We start from the raw sequence: 22,097 nt of genomic DNA, 5'->3' as shown, positions 1-22,097 counted from the left end.
CTCCTCCCTCACAACGGCCTTTCTGTACGATGCCAGTGCACATAATGTACTTACTGTACAAAAGCCGACGGTTTGTGTGCTGCAAACATTCTCTGTGATTAGTGCAAGACAACTGCTGAATAATAATGGTAATTAGCCAAAGAGCTACAGGCAGGATTTTAAGCCAAAGAGGTATATATAAAAAAAAAAAAAAAAGAATCCCTTAGTTCAAGCTACAGTTCAATTTGAACCTGGCTACCTGTGTTTTGTGACACAGGAGAGAAAAATGTACCATTGAAACAGCCAACACATGAATGGAAAGTGTCCTGAGTCCCTACACAGGGTTTCAGCTGGAGAGATGCTCAGGACAGGGGTCTTTAATACCCTGGGACTTGGGGACTCGACTGGAATATGTGTAAACCTGAACCCAATTGAAATAAGCACAGGCCTTCACCATCAGTGACCATTTTAGCAACATTGTCTCTCAAAGTCTGCAGGAAGTCTTGATAATGCTTTGATGATCTCACTCCTAAAACTTGTAAAATAAGAACTTTCTATTGTTACGTAATGTTTAAGGAGATACCATCTTAAAACACTGGGTTTTGATCATGGATCCAACAGATCTCAACCAGTAAAGGGCTACAGCTAATACAAACGATTAAGCAACGGACATTAAGCAAGTCTCATAATGTTGGCATGAGCTATGGGCTTAGAATACACAGGAACACTTACACTATACAAACCACAAACCTACAAAAAGCTCTTCTTCAAAACACTACACATGAGCACACACTTACACATGCGCATGCGCATACACACACAAATGTGGTTTGATAAGGCAGGGCGCAGTAAAAACTGAAATCTCAGTAACACACAAACTACATGATTAAGTCAAGCTCCCTGATGATAGTATGATCTCTCAGGGATTTTGAATCAGCTCCACAAGCATACAGAAATGACTGCCATTTCGATAGCATCCCTTATAGAAAAGAAGGTTTGGATGTGGTTTCATTGCCTCCTCGTGGTTTGTGAGCTTTAGCAAGAGGATCACATAAGGCAGGAAAGTCCCCATCCAAGCCACCCTATCCCCATAGCCTGCTCTTGGCAGCTATGGTCCTGGCAGGTTGCCAGCGAGAAGAAACATGACTCCAGGTAGAGGATCTTACAACCCATTCACACTCATCCCACAGGAGGCAGGGCGTCTGAAGCAAAGTTGCCACCTAGCAGCAGTTTTAGCAACAACGATGACAAACTAAGGAGACTGTTCCTAGCTTCACGAGGAGGCGGAGCATGTATATACTGAATATTTTATATCACTAGAGAGTACCGCCCTCCCTCCTGTCACAGTGTCTAACATTCTACTATAATTCAGGGTTTTTATCAAACTAAATTTCTAATTCATCAAAACTATTCCCATCCATGTGTTGGATTTTTTTCAAAGACACAGTAGGTTTGTCCATGCTGATCATTATCAGGCTTCTCAGTTTTAATTTTGCCTTTTATTTACATCTGTGTGAAAGAGTGTGTGTGTGCACGTGACCTGTGTGTGTGGTTACCCAGAGGCAAGAAGAAAGCATTAGAGTTCCTGGAGCTGAACTTACAGGCAGCTGTGAGCTGAGGTGAGGGTTCTGGGAACTAGGCTCAGGCCCACTATAGGAGCAGCAAACTCTCTTAAGTGCTCAGCCTTCTCTCTAGCCCCATTATTGGGTGTTTTTTAAAGTTATTTTATTATCTTATGTATATGGATGTTTTGTCTGCCTGTGTATCTGTGCACAACACAGATGCCTAGTGCCCACAGAAGCCAGATGAGAATGTCAAATCCCCTGGGAACTGGAGTTACAGGTGGTTGTCAGCCACTGTCTGAACACTAGAAAATGAACTTGGCTCCTCTTGAAGAACAGGTGGTATTCCTAACCTCTGAACCATTGTTCCAGCTTCATCATCAGCATTTTAACTTTGATGAGCTCAGATGTTTGTTAGAAATAAAATTAAAGATAAAGCAATCCGATGGAGGAAAAGTTGGAGAAACTGATGAACAATATGAAATACAACTTTGAAAGAAGGAAGTGAGTTTGGAGAAAGTAGCGTAACTATCAACATATCCAAGCAGCGGACCCCACTCCTGGTCCCATTCAGAAATAGAAGCAACTCTGGAGACCAGAGAGGGACACTGCTCAACTCCACTGAGGATGACCAGAGAAGCATGGACCGTCTATGTGAAGGCCTTGACTGTCATGAAGGAAGATGTAACTTAGGATTCGTTAGTATTCACAGGAGGGTCAGATACTGCTGACCAAAGACACTACTCTGACCGAGTCACTGATAGCACTCCTTTTAAGGTGGTGATGAAAGTTTAAAAATACTTAACATTTAGGGGACACCTCTTAGCTTACTTAGTAGGAACCATTTTCATTCTAAACTTGTCTTTTAATAGATCATGTGAAGACTCTAAACCAGCATTCCCTACTTTGTCAACATAAAACAAGATGGCTGCCTTGTCCAGCCAAGTTTACCTCACTGGAGTTAGTGGAGTTTTGAGGTAGCTGAGTTCCAGGAAATCCATGGCTGCTGCTCGAATCAAACATCTGCCAAACAGGAAGAAGGAAAGAGACTAATGAAATGGTTCTGCAGATTTCCCTTGGCACCCACACATCTTCAGTTTAAAGTCTGAAGTTGTATAACATTTTGTGAGATCTTCATTGCACATTCTGGAGTAACATTCAAATATTAACCTTTCCCTCTTCAGAGGAATCTGTTTTCTTTCCTCCCATGGTTTTATATTGACATCACAGCATTCAAGTCATCTTGAATTTTCTTGACTTTGCTTTTGTAACTAATTATGCATTTCAGAAGATGTGGAACAGAGTTGGCAAAGCCACAAAAGTCAATCTTATAACTGTTTTTAATGTTCTAAGAATAAATATTGGAAGACAATATGTTGATAAAGGTTTGTTTGAAGCCAAAAAGACTAGAAATCACTTTTTACTTTTGTAAATTGTATCTTCTAAGTTTTGTAAAATGCTAACATCAAATAAAATATTCAACTAGGAATAACTAATACATCAGCTTTATTCAGCTATGTACGTATTAACATCATATCTTTTTTAAAACAAAGAATGTTCAACCAAATGCTTTTGTTTATCAAGAAATCTTTTGTTGAGAACACTTAGCAGATATGCCGAGGCAGACAGGAAGGCTCATTTAATTAACTAAATGGTACTTCTAAAAATAAGCAAGTTATCCAGTTATTGATCATGCCTTAATTACATGAGACTATCTTGATTAATATCAAAATTGACCTTGACATTATATACAGGACATAATCGCGAAGGTTCCATCCAGGAAACATAGGCCCAATATTAGCCAGTGGATTATAGCTCACCACTACCTCTACCCAGCAGATAATTACTTCTTGTAACTACACAAAAACACAAGCAGAGCTGCAAGTCTTTCATTTCTTCCGCATTTACTGATTTGTGTGTGTTGTGGGCTCATGCACAGTGAACGCAGAGAAGCTGGAGGACAGCCGGGGCCGTCAGTGCTCTCCTTCTACCATGCGGTTCCTGGGGAAGCAAACGCATCGCCAGGCTTGACGGGGAGCACTTTACCTACTGGGCCGTCTCGCCAGCCCTGTGACTAGGTGATTCTTCCTGTATATGAGTATTTAAGAAATCAGGGATCCCATAAAAGAGCTTGCACACATTTTGCTGTCTTTCCACCAATCCATCCACTCCTCCTCACCAAACTTTTCATGGTTTCAGGATTTGAAAACATTGAAATTATTTTAAAGTCTTTAGTCACACTATTCCTAGGTGTTGTTCACAGTTACAGAGACACAAATTAGGAAATAAACCTCTATGAACTGTGACCATCTCTTTAAAATAACAAGTAAAATCATTTCCAGAACACGGGCAGCTCACTGAAAATCACTGCAAATCTTTTCCCTCTCAGTTATAGGATAAGATCATCTTATAGCTTTTTCCTTCCACTGTACTTGAAAAAAAATAACCCTACAACCTGTCAGCCAGGAGAAAAATGGCAATTAACACATGTTGCATTATGGGTATCTGGAAACACTTTGGATCTGCACATTCAACATGCTCTCAAAACAGTTTGCTGAACTTAGGGTCATATTTTAGCAATAAATATTGGAGTTGTTCTTTCCTTGCTACAATACTTAGAGCAGGGGCTGGAAAGATGACTTGGTGTTTAAAAGCACTGAATGCTCTTTCAGAGGGCCTGGGTTCAATTCCCAGCACCCACATGGCAGCTCACAACTGTTGTAACTACAGTTCCAGGGGATCAAACACACTCGCACAGATATGAATGTAGATAAAACACCAATGCACATAAAATGAAATTAAATAAAACCTTTAAAACAAACGCCAAGAGCAAATACTCCCCACTGGAAAGCATGCAGCAGTTATGGTCCATTCTTTCAGGGATTTGAGCACTACGGACAAGCCCAAGTACCACCCCTGCTCTGTGGCACTGGTGCACAGAGTAGCTAACTGGCTGAGCCTTTCAGAGCACCAGATTTTCCCTCTGCAGGCTGACAAAATGCAATTGTCAGGGTGAAAGACTTGAGGGAGCACAGATTCTAGCATGGCCATAGAATCCAGCACCATCAGTAAGATCTAGGACTAGCACTAGAACCTAGCACTACCCATCAGTACAATCTAGGACTAGCAACAGAATCTAGCACTATCAACCAATATCATCTAGGCCTAGAGAATCGGTACTATCAATAGGATCTAGGACAATCATCAACAGAATTTAGCTGCATTCCCTTAGACTAGCATTACTTTTCTGCATTCATTTTCATATAAATTGATACAAGGCAACAAAAAGTATGGATTGTTTTTCTAATTATTAGCCCCCACCACATTCATATATATATGTATATATACATGTATGTATATATATATATACACATACATACAAACACACATACATACATACATACCTTTTCTTCTAGCAGGGGTCTACACATGCTAGGCAAACTCTCCACTACTGAATCACACCCAAGCCTCATGTTCTGCTTCTCTTTCTTCTTTTGGAGTCAGGGTTTCTAGTCCATGCTGACCTCATGCTCACTGACCATGCCTTTGAACTCCTGATACTCCTTCCTCAGTTTACACCTGTGCACAAATGTTCCTGGGTGTGCAGCAGTGAAGATCAAACACAGAGCTTCAGGCACGCTAAGCAAGCACTCCACCAGCGGGGCCACATCCCCAGACCTCTTCTAAGAATTCTCGTTCCTGTGTTCCTAAGACCACACAGGCAGGCCTGCTTTTGAGGGTACGCTAAAGAAGTCGTTTGTATAATTCACATGGGTACATGTCCCTGGTGAACCTAGATTCTTTTGTGTCAACTTTGAATTCACCTTTAGCAGAAGATAAACACTTCTGACTTGCGGCAGTCTCCAGAGGCGGGTGCCAAGAATCTCACCCAGCCTCCTGTTCCTCCCACGTGGAGAACTCACCTGAGTTATGGAAGCTCTCTTCTCCTTCCCTTTTCTTGCCAGGGTATCCAGCCCTTTCAAGGAAGAAAATATGCCTTTCTTGTTTTTTCCTCTCTGGGAAAGGGAGAGTGTCCTCTTCCTGAGAGTGGAGCCATCTCTAGAACACACCTGATGGAAAATACAGTTGCAAGCCATCTTAAAGTCAATCACAGTGTCTCTGCATGGAGACGTCGGTCTCGCCCTGTGTTCTGTCACTGACTGTGTCTGATGCATAGCTCATACACAGAAATGGAGCCTTCACACAGATGCCTCTTACCTAAACAGCACAAGCCGAATTCCAACAACCAGATGGCTCTACAGTGGGCAACCGGGTCAGCGAAACCACTCAGAGCCCCACAAACTGAGCCAGTTCAATACAGAAGCCAGCAGTAATTTCAGACTCTACCCACGGGGATCCTTGCCTCAGCAAAAAATCTTAATGTGTTGTGTTTGTATGTGTGTTCACACATCTGCAGGTGCATGTGGACACCAATGGTCAGCTCTGTGTCATTCCTGAGGTGTCATCCACCTCATTTATTCTTTTAAGTTTTCTCTTTTTCATGTGTATGTGGTGTTATGTGTATGTTCATATGTGTGTGTGTGTAAGTGCATGTGGGGAGGTCTGGAGTTGACATCAGGAATCATCCCCAAGCCCTCTTCCTGCTATTTGAGACGGAATATCAGTCAAACTCAGAGTTCACTGATTTTACTAACTGACTAGTCAACTTGCTCAGCTCCGGGAATCCTGTCCCCAGGCGGTAGTCATGGCCACTGAGCATTTACAGGGATGCAAATCAGAAGTCCTTTCATCTTGCTTTAACAATTGGGCCATCACCCAAGCCCTACATCTTCTTTTTTCTTTTCTTTCTCCTGTTTTTGGAGTTTGGTTCTTGTGGGTCTGAACCTCTCCAAGTCTAGGTTCTAGGGATAAAACTCAGTCTTCACACTTGCAAGGAAACAAGTTTACTCACTGAGTTGTCATTCCTGCCCCAGGCTGGGCAACATTTAATGCATCTTTTTCTTCTTCACCCGGTAGGACAATTCCTCAAAGGTCCTACCTTCCCAAGAGTATGAGGAAGGACAGACCAGTAGATAAGGACATGGAGTAACTTCTAACTAATAGCTAGACTCCCAGAAACCCGAGGAACTGTAAACTACAGTCTCCCACGCTGATGCCCGGTACCTCTGTGACCCTTGTCAGTTACTAGGCTAACTCCCAGCAGAAGCTGGAAGCTAGCAACCAGTTAGGGAAAAACAAGCCTCTACACAAGTCACTGACCCAGCCTTCCCCAAGAACTTACCAGAGCATGGAAAGACGAAACAGACAGGACGCCCAACCTGCCAAGAGCCAGCTTGGATGGGCGGCTGGTGGCAGCAAGGAGACTCTTGGGGTTCGGTAGCTCCCCACCTTGTAAGCTCGCCAAATAGCACCGCATGCGGAACAGGTCCATGTGGAATTTTTCCAGATTCTGCTCCCACTGCTGGATCTTAAACAGCAAGAGGAGAGATGACTTCGACCTAAGCTACAGCTCTGTGCTGTTCAAACTACAAGTGAGCAGCCTCAGCTCCCACAGCCCTCAAGGAACAGTTTCTATCAGCAGGAGTGGTGTGGCTTCAATCCACTCCCCTGATCCCCATACCTCACACCCTCCTACAGAAATGCCCTGGGTCTGTCTGTCTGTCTGTCTGTCTGTCTGTCTGTCTGTCTCTCTCTCTCTCTCTCTCTCTCCCTCACACCCTCCTACAGAAATGCCCTGGGTGTCTCTCTCTCTCTCTCTCTCTCTCTCTCACACACACACACACACACAATCTCCAGTGCTAGGAAGCTATAGCTCTGACCTTGTTATCTTGTGTTGAAAACTCCAAACCCAGTTCTGTCAACCGTCAACCTTCCAGAGGGAGGACCCTCCAAGGACAGAGTGTCCCCTGGTCTACACACATGCCTAGCCTGCAGTGTGTACTAAATTAAAGCTCCCTGAAGTAGGCTGCACCTGTTCTGCTGCCCACCAGACTTTCCACCATCTCCCTACTGCCCACTAAAGAAAGTCCGTATCTGTACATAGCACCTCCATCAATAGCCTTGTCCTCAAACCGCTCCACAATTGTTCCCCATTCTCCTCCACAAATGCCCCCCCCATCATGTCACATCTTCAAGGCTTCATCTAAGCTGCCCCCTCGCCACAGTTTCCAAATGTCTGAGCACAACACATCCTTCATCATCTCCAACCTTTAAGTAAACATAGAACAGGATGTGCAGGGCACAGTAAGGCTGGGGCAATGGATACAGCCACTCTCATGAGGTTCCTCCAAAGGCCACAGCAGAACTGCTAACATACCTGCACCCCGTTTCCAGCCCACTTCAATGGGCAGAACCCTAGTTCCTGGAAAGGGGACACAATGGGAGGCTGTGAGGGGGAGGGGGAAGCCATCTGGGAGGATGCCAAGACCGCCTAGAGGTGGTGAGGCCTTTGTCCCGATTTACTTGTCTGAAATAATAAACGGAAAGGAAAATAAAGTACTAACTGGACTTAATTTGCAATGCTTCCTCCCTCAGGACTTCAAAGGCGCGCCCCATGAGGACACAGAGTGGGGTCTGGCACGCATTGGACACGCTCAAATGAAAGTTGCATCATCTGCCGCATGAAATAGCCCAGAGGCCGGAGGAGCGGACCATGGCGTGGTTTATTTTAAGCAAAGCATATGACCTACACAGCGGCATGAAACAGTCATTGTGGCGGTGACAGAGTCACAGTGTCTTTCTATCAGGAAAGGGTGTTGACAGCCATTTTCTCCACCCACCAACTTCAAAGAGGTCCTGTCCCAGAGACTTTATCAGTACTGCATGAAGAAGTCATCGACACCATAGCATCTGCCACCGTGAGGACACACAGTGGCCAGATCTGAAGCTTCTGGAGTCTCTGGGAGAAAATGGTCTATGAACGAAAGTGCCCAGCCCAGCTGTGGCTTCTGAGTAACTGGAGTGCCTCGTCACAGTGGCAACTTTTAAACAGGGTAGCTTACAGAACACATGAAAGAAGCATGGGACTGGGCCCTCATTGGTCCAGGCCTGTGGATACAACAGACAAAACTTTCCTAGTGAAATGAGGACTTGAAAGCAACTGCCAGCCAAGAAGAGAAAGACCTGGAGAAAGATGTATCGAGGTTCACATGAGTCATTCAGTTAACAGAAGACTAGATACTCCCAGACCAGGGTCTGTGTAAGGGCCAGAGCGTGTTTGAAAAGAGAACAATACACACACACAGTGGGTAGAAGGTGGACGTAGTGTGAACGACACCTACAGGTACGCCACTCCCAGCCTGGCACTCTCTGACCCAGCATTATCCTTGGATTCTTGGGAGTGTTCTCCTCATTCTTAATAACCTCCACTATTTCCACCTCTACACATATGTGCCTGGGTCCTATTCTTTGTTCTGAGGCACAAGAGCCTGGAAAATCACAGAAACCTTCTGGACTTCAATCCAATTACACACTTGCTTTCTTTAGGTTTTGGGACTAGCAAACGGAGAGCGAATGGCTCTCTCTACAAGTTCCTGACAGTTGCCTAGTGGCTGTAACTCCTGCTGATACCCTTTGGGGAAAGTTGACTAAATTATAGCCTTAAAAAAAACTAACATGGTGAGATAACTTTAAGGCAGAATTTCTGAAACTCAATAGAAGATCTTCTCATCGGGAATTTGCATGAGCATTGTGAGGCAGGGGTGGAGGAGGTGGGGAGAGATTAGGACTGGCAGCAGGGGTAAAGAAAACCAGAGTGAAAAGATGGTATCAGGAAGCTACACTCAAAATGACCAACAGGACTCTGCCAAAGAGTGGGCAATGGGCCTCGAAGAATAATGCCCTGCACGACACAGATGCTCTACACTTAAGCTACAGCAGCAGCCTGACTTGCTTTCTCTGTGCCAGGGTCTAGATAAGTTGCCCAGGTTGGCCAGTCATTGCTATGTAGTCTTGGCTGGCTTTAATTTCTGATCTTCTGGCCTTAGCATCCCAAGTGGATGGGACTACAGACCTACGCTAACAGGCTCTGCTGATTTCAGTATGTAAGACGAGCTCCTCTTTGGACCCCCTAACCACTCAATACTCTCAGATGTGTGTAAAAAGTTACAGAGTAGCAAGCCCTGCCCACCAGAGATCAGAAGTGATGAGACACCATCCATAATTTATTCATGAACTATAAACAATGCAACAAAATATATGGAAAGAACGTATGTGGGAGTGGGGTGGGGATGAATGTACTTATAGGCAGAGACCATTTATGTCTGGATGCACTGCCCGCATGTCTACTGTCTAAGCACACATGTGTGCACTGTCCACAGAGGCCAGAAGAGGGTATCAGGTTCCCTGGAAGTGGAGCCACAGATGTTGTGAGCTGCCATGTGGAATCTGGGCATTAAACCTAGGACACACCCCACAGAACACAGATAACTGAGAGGCTCTTGAAGCTGAAGCGTTAAGGATAACTTCTGGAGCAAAGGTGTCAACAAACAAAAGAGACAAATCAGTATTCAAAAGCTGTGTGTACTCAAGAGTCCTTCCATGAGACTACAAAAAGAGAAAATGAAAGCAAATTGTTAAGCAAACGATTCACCTAACAAGAGCCCTAAAATAGTTTAACCACCCCATGACACAGTAGAGCTAATTATTGACCAGTTACACTAAGATACTAAATTACCTGGACTTGCTTTAAAAGTGATTATCAGGGCACTGTTCTCAGACACATGCATATGGCAGAGGTCACTAAGATATACAATTTATTCTCTTGGTTTTGTTTGTTTGTTTGAGCCAGGTCTTGCTGTAGCTCAGGCTCACCTGAAACTCACAAGCAACCCTCCTACCTTGGTTAAAACAAAAATCCCAGTCTAGGATGGAGACTACAGATTACAGGCTTCATACTGCACACATGAAGCAGCACAAGAGATGCAACTCCACCTCTCCCTGGGAAGTCTTTTCTTCACTGGAGACTCTGGGCTTTTTCCTCTGGAAACACTGTCCCTGTGTGCTGGAGCCGAAGAACAATGGGTTTTGTTGCCCTAGGTTAGGCCTGTCTGCAGGGTGAGCTCTTCCCAGATGAAAGCAGGACACAGACAAGAGAATGAATGCAAGCTGGACTCTGGGTGGGGAGCCCCGTCTTCTGGACAAACCCCACATTCTTCCACCCTCTGCTTTCCTCCTGGGCTCTGTGAGCAGGAACCCTGAGCAACAAGAACAGGCCCATTCAGCAGTATAAATCTGAAGAATTACTGAAAACTGCATTCTGGCATTTTCTACTTAGAAAATAGACACTATCAAACATTTCTTGTAGCCACTTGCTACGAGACCTCTGTACCTGAACATTCAGACCATGGCCCACTTTACTGCCCACTGTCTTTCCTAAGTCGCTCTGTCCTCCTAACATTTCCTAAAATTGTTGCTTATACTGTGCTTTCTCTCCAACTTAAAACACTGCAACCTCCTCCAGCCCTCAGCGCCAAGAAGGCAATCAGCTCTCCATAGCTATGATGAAACACCTGAGAAAATCAACTTAGAGGAGGAAAGATCCCATCGGCTCACAAGTTCTGAGATTTTGGTGTACGGTCCCCTGGCTGTGTTGTGTCTGGACCGTGGTGAGACAGAACATGGGGGACTGCTCAGGGCAGAACAAAGCTACTCACCTCATGGTGGCCGGAAAGGGGCCAGAGACAAAATACACCTTTTCAGGGCAGGCCTTCACTTACCACTTCCTTCACCTAGGCCCCAGCTCCTAATGTTTTTACTACTTTTAATACTTCATTCACCCATGACATCATAGTCCTTGTGAGCCAATGACCTCCTCAAGGCCCCTCCTGTGAACACTGCTGAAGGGAGATCACACCTTCAACACATGTGGGAACTAAGATCTAACTCACAACAAATGGATAAAATAAATCTACCCAAGTCTTCGTGCCAAACTCTGTACGGCCTGACTTGTGTGTCTCCCCCAGATTTCCACAGCAAAGGCCTGAATTCCCAAGGAGACAGAGCTGGGGAGTAGAGCTTTCTAGGGGGTAAGTAGGTCATATGGAGAAGCACTTGGGAATGAGATCCTTATGAAGGAGACACAGAAAATTAATTCCTTTGCTCCTTCCACCATATAAGAAGACATCAGAACAGCATATACCACCTACACACAGGGAAGCCGGCTCCATCTGATGTAGGATCTGCTCAGGCTTTGACAGAGGACTTTCAGATTCCAGAACCATGAACAATAACTTCCCATTGTTTATAAACCACTTTGATGATAGACTTTGTTACAGGAAAGGCACTGACATTTGCACCAGCAGCCATCCCAGCGGAGTGCCAAGTACTTATCATGCCAATGCAACACTTCAGTGCTAGGGTGCTCAGGAGCCCCAAGCCACCGCTCTGTTACATCTGTCCCTGCCCTTCTCCCAGCCTGGAAATCCCCTCTCCCAACATAACTCAAAGTCTCAAGGCCGTCTTCCTCCAGGGAGTCATGGTCATCATTTTCTCAAGTTCCCTGCCCAACTGCAACCCTGTGATCTCTCAGAGCATTTGAAGACTATGCCAGGTGTCACCTAACTGAGCTCATTCTAGAGTGTTCTTTATTGTCATGTTTACCGGGCTTGCTTTCTAACTAAAGTAATATTTGGTGCGGGAGAATTGTCTGTAATCTGTCAATCACATTTTAAATAAATGCTGATTGGCCAGGCAGGAAGTATAGGTGGGAAAACCAGGCAGGAAGTAGAGGTGATGCAATGAGAACAGGAGAATTCTGGGAAGCAGAAAGCTCCCTCCTCCATTCCTGCCCAGACCACAGAGAAGCAAGATGTAACCTGCCCCGCTGGAAAAGGTACTGAGCCACATGGCTAACACAGAAAAGAATTATGGGTTACCGTAAGATGTAAGAATTAGTTAATAAGAAGACTGAGCTAAAGGACCAATCAGTTTATAACCTAATGTAGACTCTGATTTTCTTTGGGACTTGCCGGTTGTGGGGTACCGGGCAGGACAGAAACCCCAACAAGTCGGCCTTCATGTTACAAATCTTAGCAATAAGATTCACCTTTCATAATTATTTTTTATGCTTTAAAGCCAGGGGCATCGCTAAGATATATTGATATGTGCAATATGTAAGAGAGGGAAGACCTGAGAAGGGAGCGTACAACACACATGGGAGCGTGCATAGGGGCCGTGAAGCGGCACAGTCGGTGGTACCTGGTTCTCGATGGCCTTCCTGTTCTTGGGGTCGCCCACCACAGACAGCTGCAGCTCCGCCATCTTCTTCATCTTGCTGTCCATGTCGATCTTCTGAAGCAGGCTTCTGGTCTGGCTCTTGAGCAGTCGCACCGTGTCCTCTTTCCCGTGCTTCTTTGCAAAAAGGGATGCGCACGCCGAGTGTATGGCGGTGACCCAGTTTTCCAGATCTGTCTGGCTCGTGGCCTAAACACAGGATGGAGGAACTGTTGGAGATTATTTGAGCACAAAAGTTTTCTCCAAAATGGAAGACCAAGGTTTGATGTGTCAAACCCAAGAGATCTCTTCACACACACACACACACACATACACACACACACACACACACACACACACACGCTCAACAGACACACAGGTGCTCGACAGACATACAAGTGTTCAACAGACACAGGTGCTCAACACACACACACACACACACACACACACAGGTGCTCAACAGACACACACAGGTGCTTGACAAACATACACAGGTGCTCAACACACACAGGCGCTCAACAATGGTACCAGAAATCAATCAGTCTGTGGGACTCACCACCAAGCTAGGCATTTCTATCAGATTGCTGCCACTTTTACAACACTAGTCTAGGAGGGTCTAGTGTACCTGAAAAGCTGCTTCTTTGACTTTTCCTAGGATTCCTGGGAGTGGTTGAAGCTTCTTCCCTGGCCTCCATCTCTAGGCTTTTTTAAAAAAGATCTCAGTTCTGGAACTCTCAAACATTGCCCTCCCTAGGTCATGTGTTACACCCAGAGCCCAGATCACAGTATTTTCTCTTTGTCCTCACGTGATATGACAGGCAGGAGCCTGGAACTTCACAAGGACCTGACAAATGCCTGCTATAGGAATGGTCAGGTCTTGGTACTGGTAGGAATGAGGAGCCAGAGTCTCCTACTCACACCCTCATCCCAAAGCTAATGGAGCATTTACTGGATTCACATCCAAGTTCCTTTCGAATCCTGTTTGCTCTCATCTTATTCATTCTCGTGCCATCACCTCATCCCCCCATTTGCACAGCAGCAGTACCTGGAAAAGGTAGACGTCGCCACAGGAGTTGCTCAGGCAGAACACATGCTCCTTCTTAGGATGCTCTGGCACAGACTGCACAATGCTGTCCTCTGCAAAGAGGGCACACCGTGGGGCGCTATTCTGGTCCGTGGAATTTTTCCCGTAAGTCTCATAAAACAGCAGAGTACAGCCTGGGAAAGACAGAAGCAGAATGACACTCCCACCGCAGGGCCAGCGAACATACAAAAGGCATGAGAGATAAGTGATACCATCCCCAATGTTCCCAGACACCTGCAAAAGAGGCTGCTGCTGTGTGAACAAGGCAACCCTGGCATGTGCAGACCAGAATGAAAACCAGATGATACGGTCAACGTGACATCATGACCAATTACAACGCAGTGTGCCTCTGCCTGTCTCCCCAGGGATTCTCTCCACACAGCTGTCCTGCAAGGTTTTCAGAGCGACATACTCCAATCTAGCAATGAGAAACTGGGGATGCGGTCACATATGTGGGTGCTCCAGACCAGATGGCAGTGGAGCAGGGATATGAACTTAGGTCTTCTCACCTCAGCACCCTCCTTCTCACTCACAGGAAACTGTGAGCTTGAGTGCCCTTGACAACCCTCCAGCCAAGGAAACCCTGTGAACTTCAAGGAAAGCCACCCATTGGGAAAGGCAGATGGTCCCCTGTAAATGTTCTATCTTCCAAACTCTGGTCTTTGTCTACTTACTGTGTACATCGGTGACAGCAGGTCACAAGAAGACAGTTCAGTAATAATCCCTTTCTACAGAAAACCATTTCCAATTTATCCATATGATCACCTCAAGAATAATTTCCAAATTTTAATTATATACACACATGTATATGTGTGTGTGTGTTCAAATAAGATTAATCAAAATACATTAGTTCCAACATTATAATTTATAGAATTGAAGCCAAGGAAGTTGATCTTAACACAATGAATTCCCAGAGGGAAGAAGTGGAGACATGAAGGTTATGGGGGAAGCCAAGGCTTTGGATTGGATTGAATGCCTGCTCCACAGAAGGGATTTCATACCTGGTACCCTAGACCTGTTACATCTCCCTAGGAAAGGCTGTCACACATGACCAGGCAAAGGAAGGAGACTGCTACCTTCTTTGCAAGAATCCCAAGACTGCTAATGGCAGAGGTGAGGGTGACATGTATCCTTTGAAGACATGCTTACCTTTACTTTCATCCTGTCACCCTGGAAGAGCAATCCCCACGACCTATAGATATAATTCTTAAACCTCTCTGCACTTATAAAACTTCTCAGCAAAACTCCATACCTTGTCCTGAGTCAGCTAAGGCTGAATTTCCTGATCCCTTCCCACTTTTCCCCGGAGCTGATCTTTATTCCATGTTTCCAAATCTTTCCTCTTATGCATTACAGCCTGCTTCCCTGGGACATGAAAACTAGGTCTGTTGTTTGCTTTCCTCAGCCAATCTTGAACCATAAGGATCCTAACCCATAATGAGAAGTCACTGGGTCCTGGGCCCTTCACACACGGCACACGCTATCTCCTGGGGAAACTTACTAGAGGAGCTTATAAGGCAATAAAGAGATGAAGCCTACCCACCAAGGTTAGGGGAGGGGTTCGGGAATTCCTAAACAGAGCGCACAGGAAAACTATGAGGGAGGCACGCTAGGCAGTTCACACCTGCTGTGGACATGTGTGATCTGTGCTTCTGCTCTCTTCCCTATGGAAGTAGGGGTGGGAACATCCAATCATGGCTTCTGAAATGCCCTATCATGTCTCTGACAATCATAGGGGGCCTTTGCTGAGGCTGAGGCTCCACCTCCCATCTGCACCTGCATAAATCAGGGCTGCGCTCACTGAGGCATCTCACCACCCAACAAGATGGGGTTCTTCCAACCTGTACACGGCAGCGAGCAAAGCAACCAGGGTTGCTAACTGGCATTGTGTGTGTGAGCGGCGTTCTTCCCTCAAGACAAATCCCCATTTCTGTTGTAAGAAAGGAACACAGGGAAGTTGAGAGGAGGGACGTCACACTGAGAGTGTAGCAGGGCCTCTCAGCATATGCTCAGCGTGTCCAAGGCCCCGGGTCCAACCCCAAATAAGTGAACAAGGAAACAGCTGTGCAGGGGTAGCGGCAATCAGACTTTCTTAGTCGGTGAAAGGGGAGGATGCAGGCCCAACCTTCTGGAGAACATTCCATCTAGGAAGGGTACTGCTTGGGAGTTCTGAGCATATGCAGCCCGGATAGCACAAGAAGCATATGCGACAGTAATTTTAGGGTTTTATGTTACTCTAGGCACAAGCAAAGTATCAAAGAGTGGCCGAGAAACACACAGAGAAAATAATATACTTAAAAATGATTGATTATTGGACTGAATAACATATGAATGGTTAAGTAAATAACTAAAGACACTTGTTAAGTGTTTACAGTGGAGCATACTAGGAAATGATAGCTTTGCAATCTTTCAAGTCAGGGCTGGGAAAAGTGGCTCAGTTCGTAACCTTCCTGCCTTGTGAGTATGAAGCTCTGTGTTTGAGAGCTTCCACATTAGAAATCCACATTAGAAACAAAAACTCAGGCATAGTGATAGTCTATATAATTCCAGTGCTGGGAAGGCAGAGACGGGTGGATGTTGGGGCTCACTGGCCACGTGGTTTAGTAGAATTGGAGAAGTCTAAGTTGGAGAGAGCCTATGTCTCAAAATAAGGTGGACAACCCCTGAGGAATGACACCTGACTCTGTCCTCCGGCTTCTGCGTGTATATGGGTGTGTATGTGTTACACAGACACACAGTATCCTTCATACTTTCTTACGTTAATGCTGACCCACCAGCACTTCCTGGCGGCGAGACAGCTGAAAGACAAGCCTGCAGTGAACCTTAGCCCACGTACCTTTCAGCGTCACCCAGTACTGCTTCCATTTCCTCCGAGCCACCAGCTCCAGTTTCCTCTCCTTCTGCAAGGTGACAAGGGGTTTGAAGAAGAGCCACCCGGCTTTCCGGACCACTCCCTGCTCCTTCTCAAAGAGCAGATCCAGCTGCTCCAGGGAGCTCAGAGACTCGCTGCTCGACTCCACGGTTTCCGTGGACGTGTCGGCATGCTCCATGTTGGCCCTGCTCATTTCCAGCTCTCGCATGAAGTTCTCGTAAATGTTCTGTTGGAGGGGATCGCTGCCAATCACATGAGTGGATTCGCTTCTCTGAGGCAGGGTTTGAACTGAGCCCCCTGACCACAGTAAGGCAGAAGTTTGCGTGGATGCCTGCACGTCTGCGTTCAGTCCGTCTGAGCGACTATCGAAGTACTCGCTGCCTTCCTTGGACCGCGGTTCCTAAACACAACACAAATTACCAGCTGGTCATCACCACAAGCTATGGTAGCCACAGCAACTGCCCTCTATATAGCCTCGGTGTAGGTGACTACATCCAAAAAGGGTGATGCAAAGAGCCTTGTAACAAAACACAACTCAAATCATCACATCTCCAAACGAAAAGAATTCTAGAAAGAGCACCACCCAATCTCACGTACACCAGTGGAGTCAAGTGTAAAGAAGTAAGCAAGAAGCCACTGGCTCTCTGAACCTGGCCTAAGTTCAATACCAAATCAATCAGACAGCATATCAATTAGCCAGTATATTTAAAACGTACTAGTAAAGAGTTCTAGAATGATATTTTTTTCGTTTGTTTTTTTTCAAGACAGAATTTCTCTGTGTAGCTTTGGAGCCTATCCTGGAACTAGCTCTTGCAGACCAGGCTAGTCTCAAACTCACAAAGATCCACCTGCCTCTGCCTCCTGAGTGCTGTGATTAAAGGCGTGTGCCACAACCACCCACCAAGAATGATATTCTTTGCTAACTATGATTCAGTATCTTTTAGGAAAGGACCCATGTTCTTATCATCCATTTTTCTCCTAAATCATGTGAAACCATTGACTTAGAAAACAACCACAGGGGTGGGAGGGTTAGGAGCTGACACTATTAGAATTGAGCCACACACAATTCTTCTTCTGTCTGTTGCAAATGAAGTCTTCTGACCAACTAACCAGGCTTAGACTCCTATATATAATAACCTCTACCATCCTATTTCCCCTTCATATAGTAAAAACCGAAGCTGCAAGGATTCATAATCCACTAGGAGTACTGCCTAGGAACTGGAGGTTATTGGGTTTTGTTTTTTAAGACTTGCATTTTTATTTAATTCGGGAATTTATCTTAAGAAAAAAGAAGTGAACTCTTTGGTCCAACTCCTTTAATCTGAGTACCTGTTTTACTTTAGGCACCAGAGGACGCCTCAGATGTCACTCTTGACTTTAATATTGGCTCCAGTACAAACTCAAACACAAGCCACTCTGAATAAGCCCACAATTACATAAAAACTGCTGCCTCCTGCTAAAGCTAGGGACACAGAACACACAGCCAGTCGGTCACCGAGTCAGGCTACAAGCGTAAGACATCCATTCCGATGCGTTCATGGAGAGCAGCTGACAGATGGAGCATTCATTGCTGAATGGGAGAAAACCAGATGTCAATGGTAGCTTCCACCTGTAACCCAGCATACTGGGAAGCTGAAGCAGGAGGATTGCCACGAGTTCAAACCAACAAAGTCTATCTACTGAGTTCCAGGGCAGCCTGGGCTAGAGAGCGAGATCCTACCTCAAAAGTAAATAAGTTAATTTAATAAATAAGATAGCAGTGAGTTCACTCCAAGTTCAAAAAGCACTGACATCCCAAATACCCAGCTCAGATTAATATAGCTGCAAGGGAAAGGTTAGGAACAGTCCAGAAGGGCCGGACAGATGGCTCAGAAGTTAAGAGCAATGACTGGTTTGTACAGAGTTCCTGAGTTCAATTCCCAGCAAACACATGATGGCTCATAAACATCTATAATGAGATCTGATGCCCTCTTCTGGTATGCAGGCAAACAAGCAGATAGAACACTATATACGAGGGGGGAGGAGGGAGGAAGTGAAGGAGGGAGGGAAGGATGGAAGGAAGAAAGGAAGAGAGACAGAAAGAAGGAAAGAAAAAACAGTCGAGTAGGGACTCAGTCATTAAAGGCTAGGCATCAAACATATAACAACAATCAACTACTCAGCTGTTGGTGAGCTTCTCACACTATTTCCTTTCTGTCAAAATCAAAGTAAGAATAAACTGGGTAAGGGGTCATTGTTGAGTCAGGTCCCTATTTTGAACACTCCACCTTGTGGAGATGTTTTCTCTTTCCTTCCTTCCTTCCTTCTTTCCTTCCTTCCTTCCTTCCTTCCCTCCTTCCTTCCTTCCTTCTTTCCTTCCTTCCTTTCTCTTCCTTCCTCCCTTCCTTTCTTTCTTTCTTTTTGATGCTTTCTTTTGGAAATTTCACCTAAAAACCAATCAGATCACATTCACTGGGTGTCTTTTATAGGAAAGCTGCCTCTGGGCAATGGAGGAGGGTTTTCCAAGGCCCAGGTGCTAAAAACAGAGCCCAGAACCCAAACAGCTCTTACTAATCACACTAGCGTCTCCCAGTGTGTTTACACCATGTCCTGTGGTCGTTCTTATTTATACACCAACACCTCAGCTTCAAGGAGCGAATCAAACAGCTGCTATGAGTCACTCGGGAAATTCAAAATACTTGGAGATTCTTCTCTTAACCGCCGCTTTGCTGAGACTTTTCTTAAACTCCTAGGTCATGAAGGAAGGCTGCATTTTTAGCTGCATTAATGTCACAGCAGCCAAGACTCTCTGACTCACTGCCCCAGCCATGGGGAGAATCTCTCTCCTTGTGAGAGACTTAGCGGGGTGCTTCAGAAGCAGCAAATCTCTGCAGAGAGCCGCACCCAAGTTACATATGGCCAATTAACACTGTTGTCATTGATTGCTGTGGGACAATGGTTTTACCCTGTAAACATTTGTTTAATGAGATGCTGATTGGCTGGTAGCCATGCAGGAAGTAGAGGCGGGGCAATGAGAACAGGAGAATTCTGGGAAGCGGATTCTGCAGTCTTCAGTCATGATCCAGACATCTCAGAGCAAGCAAGATGTGACTGCCTCGTTGAAAAGGGTGCCAAGCCACGTGGCTAACATAGACAAGAATAATGGGCTAATATAAGAGTTGATGGGAAGCCTGAGCTAGTGGGCCAATCCGTTTGTGATTGGTGTAGACCTCTGTGTGATTCTTTGGGACTTTACGGCTACAGGACCAGGCAGGACAGAAACCTCAGCCAACACCTGATGATCAGGGCACTAACTATTGCAAGAGGGGATGAAAGTAACATCACTCCACAGGGAAGCAAACACTGCACGATCCATCTCACTTATGTGAGAATCCAAACTCAGTAGACATGGAGGCCAGGCTAAGAAAGAGGCTGCACAGCTATAACACTGGTTTCACAGCCAAGAAAGTTCTAGAGATCCACTATACTGCATTTGGACTGAAGCTGGAGGCTTCTTTGCGCATATGAAATATGCCAAGGCAGTAGATTATTTAGAGTCTCACAAGAAAATAAAGTCAATTCAATAACTGTGTTTAGTGGTGACTGTGTCAACTAGCTTGGTGATGGTGACCATTCCCATTGTATATGAATGTCAAGGTATCATCTTATACATGCTAAATATATTCAATTTCTGCTTATTAACTATATCCTAATAAAATATCCTTTTACTGAAAAGGCAAAAGATGATGCCTTAGAGGAAACCCCATCTCTAGCCTCATATGCAAAGAAAAGGACTGAGACCTTGTCTACACACCTCACCTCTAGCCAGAAAAAGACTGCTGGTCTCTGAGACAACATTACTTCAGAATAGAAGTGAAGGTTGACTATTAGAGGGGGCCAGAAACGGGGTCTCGGCGTCCTAAATCCTCCCTGTGACAAGCCACTCCTCAAGGTACATGGTAGAATTGTTTTCACACCCCTCCACGGAGTCAGGCCTGGCCTTATCATTTGCTGTGCTCAGGGAATGTAAGCAGAAGGTAAGAACACCGAGAAAAAGTTCTGAGAGAAAGCTTTCCAAGTGAAGACACAACATTCTCTGCTGCAGTAGCTTATACACTCTTCACGACAGCTGTTCTGTCCGCCTAGGGTCTCAGAGAGTAGCACAGACCCACGCTACCTGTGGACTACAATGAACAATGTATCCTGAACAGGGAAGCAAGCATTCGTCATCTCAAGTCACAGAGATGGGGGCAGGGGCACTGTTGACTCAGCAAAGCCTATCCTATCCAGACTGAAAGAACAAAATGCTTAGCCAAGACAGGATGAGGGTCTTTGTCAGCGAAAACTGATAGTAGGTATTTACCAAGCTCTCTCTGGTGCATGCTTCTCTGTCTCCTAGTACGGCATTCTTTCTCAGCTGTCTGGTTTTCAGGCTCACACGCATGAGGATAGACTTAAAGGTCTGTATTGAAAGAGCTGCTCCTTTTATGTCATCTTTTAAATCAAAACAAATGCCTGTCCATCAAGCCCAGCTTTCTGAATCATCGCTCTGCTGGCATACAGAAGTTCTTGTGGGTGAGAGAAAGTAGCTATCCCTTCCATGCCTTGTTAAAGTACATCTTCACAAACGCCTCCTGTGCATGGATTGCCTTTTTTCTGTGTGAGCTACTAGGGGTTGAACCTAGGACTTCAGGAATCTTCCATGTGTACTGTTCTATAGAACTATGTACCAAGACATATTTTTATTTTTTTAACTTTATGACAGGGTCTCATTGAGCTGCCCAGGGCTTTGAGTCGGGGTCTCATTAAGTGACCCAGGCTATCTTTGAACTCACTCTGTAGCCCAGAAAGACTTGATCTTCCTGCCTCAGCTTCCCAAGTTGTTAGCATAACAGTCCCGAACCATCACATGTAGCTAGATTACATCTTTAAGAACCTTATGCTAATCTTTTCTATGAACGGAAAAGGAATATCTGGACAATAGGACTGGAATATTTACCAACAGAAAGTCAATCTTGTTCACATCTCTAGATTATCAATCATTGGTGAATCCACAGACAAAACTTTCAAAAAGCTGTTCTAATGGCTCTCTTGAAAACAAAAAGGAACTAAATCTTCCATCTTATTCAACAATAATTAACAGTATCAACAACTTCTTGGCGTTTGTCTGAGGTGTTACAGATGTGGACGCCAACAAGCTTCCCCACTACCTGAGCAGGAAGACAGCAAACTCCTTGATAACTCAGTTCCTTCGTCTCTAAGATATGGAGGTCCTTTCTAGCATCAAACTTCTCTTTTTAAAATTCGAGTTATTTTGCTCATAAGTCCACATGGTACACAGTCCACCAGAGGGAAGTCTGTGCATGGCACAGAAACAAAGGAGGCCCAGTGGCGCTCTGAAGGCTGGGCAGTCAGTGACTCAGCTACGGCTGAGTGCTATGCTGTCTTC

The 22,097-nt window shown here is 45.2% G+C and overlaps 1 protein-coding gene across 5 annotated transcripts in view; it reads right to left on the bottom strand.

Annotated features, from left to right (window-relative positions):
• Tiam2 (TIAM Rac1 associated GEF 2) overlaps nt 1–22,097 on the bottom strand; it is a 227,253-nt gene that overhangs the window by 80,941 nt on the left and 124,215 nt on the right. For all 5 annotated transcript variants that reach the window (XM_087912123.1, XM_048420109.3, XM_085687874.2 and 2 more), the window contains 6 exons: nt 16,634–17,069; nt 13,759–13,931; nt 12,699–12,923; nt 6,784–6,969; nt 5,465–5,611; nt 2,493–2,564 (listed from right to left, as the gene is read on the bottom strand). In XM_087912123.1, the coding sequence (XP_087768249.1) occupies nt 2,493–2,564; nt 5,465–5,611; nt 6,784–6,969; nt 12,699–12,923; nt 13,759–13,931; nt 16,634–17,069 (1,239 nt within the window). The remainder of the gene's footprint in view (nt 1–2,492; nt 2,565–5,464; nt 5,612–6,783; nt 6,970–12,698; nt 12,924–13,758; nt 13,932–16,633; nt 17,070–22,097) is intronic.

Source organism: Myodes glareolus, chromosome 1, assembly GCF_982192425.1.
Source record: "Myodes glareolus chromosome 1, mMyoGla1.1, whole genome shotgun sequence".
Classification (NCBI taxonomy): Eukaryota; Metazoa; Chordata; class Mammalia; order Rodentia; family Cricetidae; genus Myodes; species Myodes glareolus.
The sequence above is the reverse complement of the archived record's forward strand: the minus strand, read 5'-3'. Positions and strand labels throughout refer to the sequence as shown.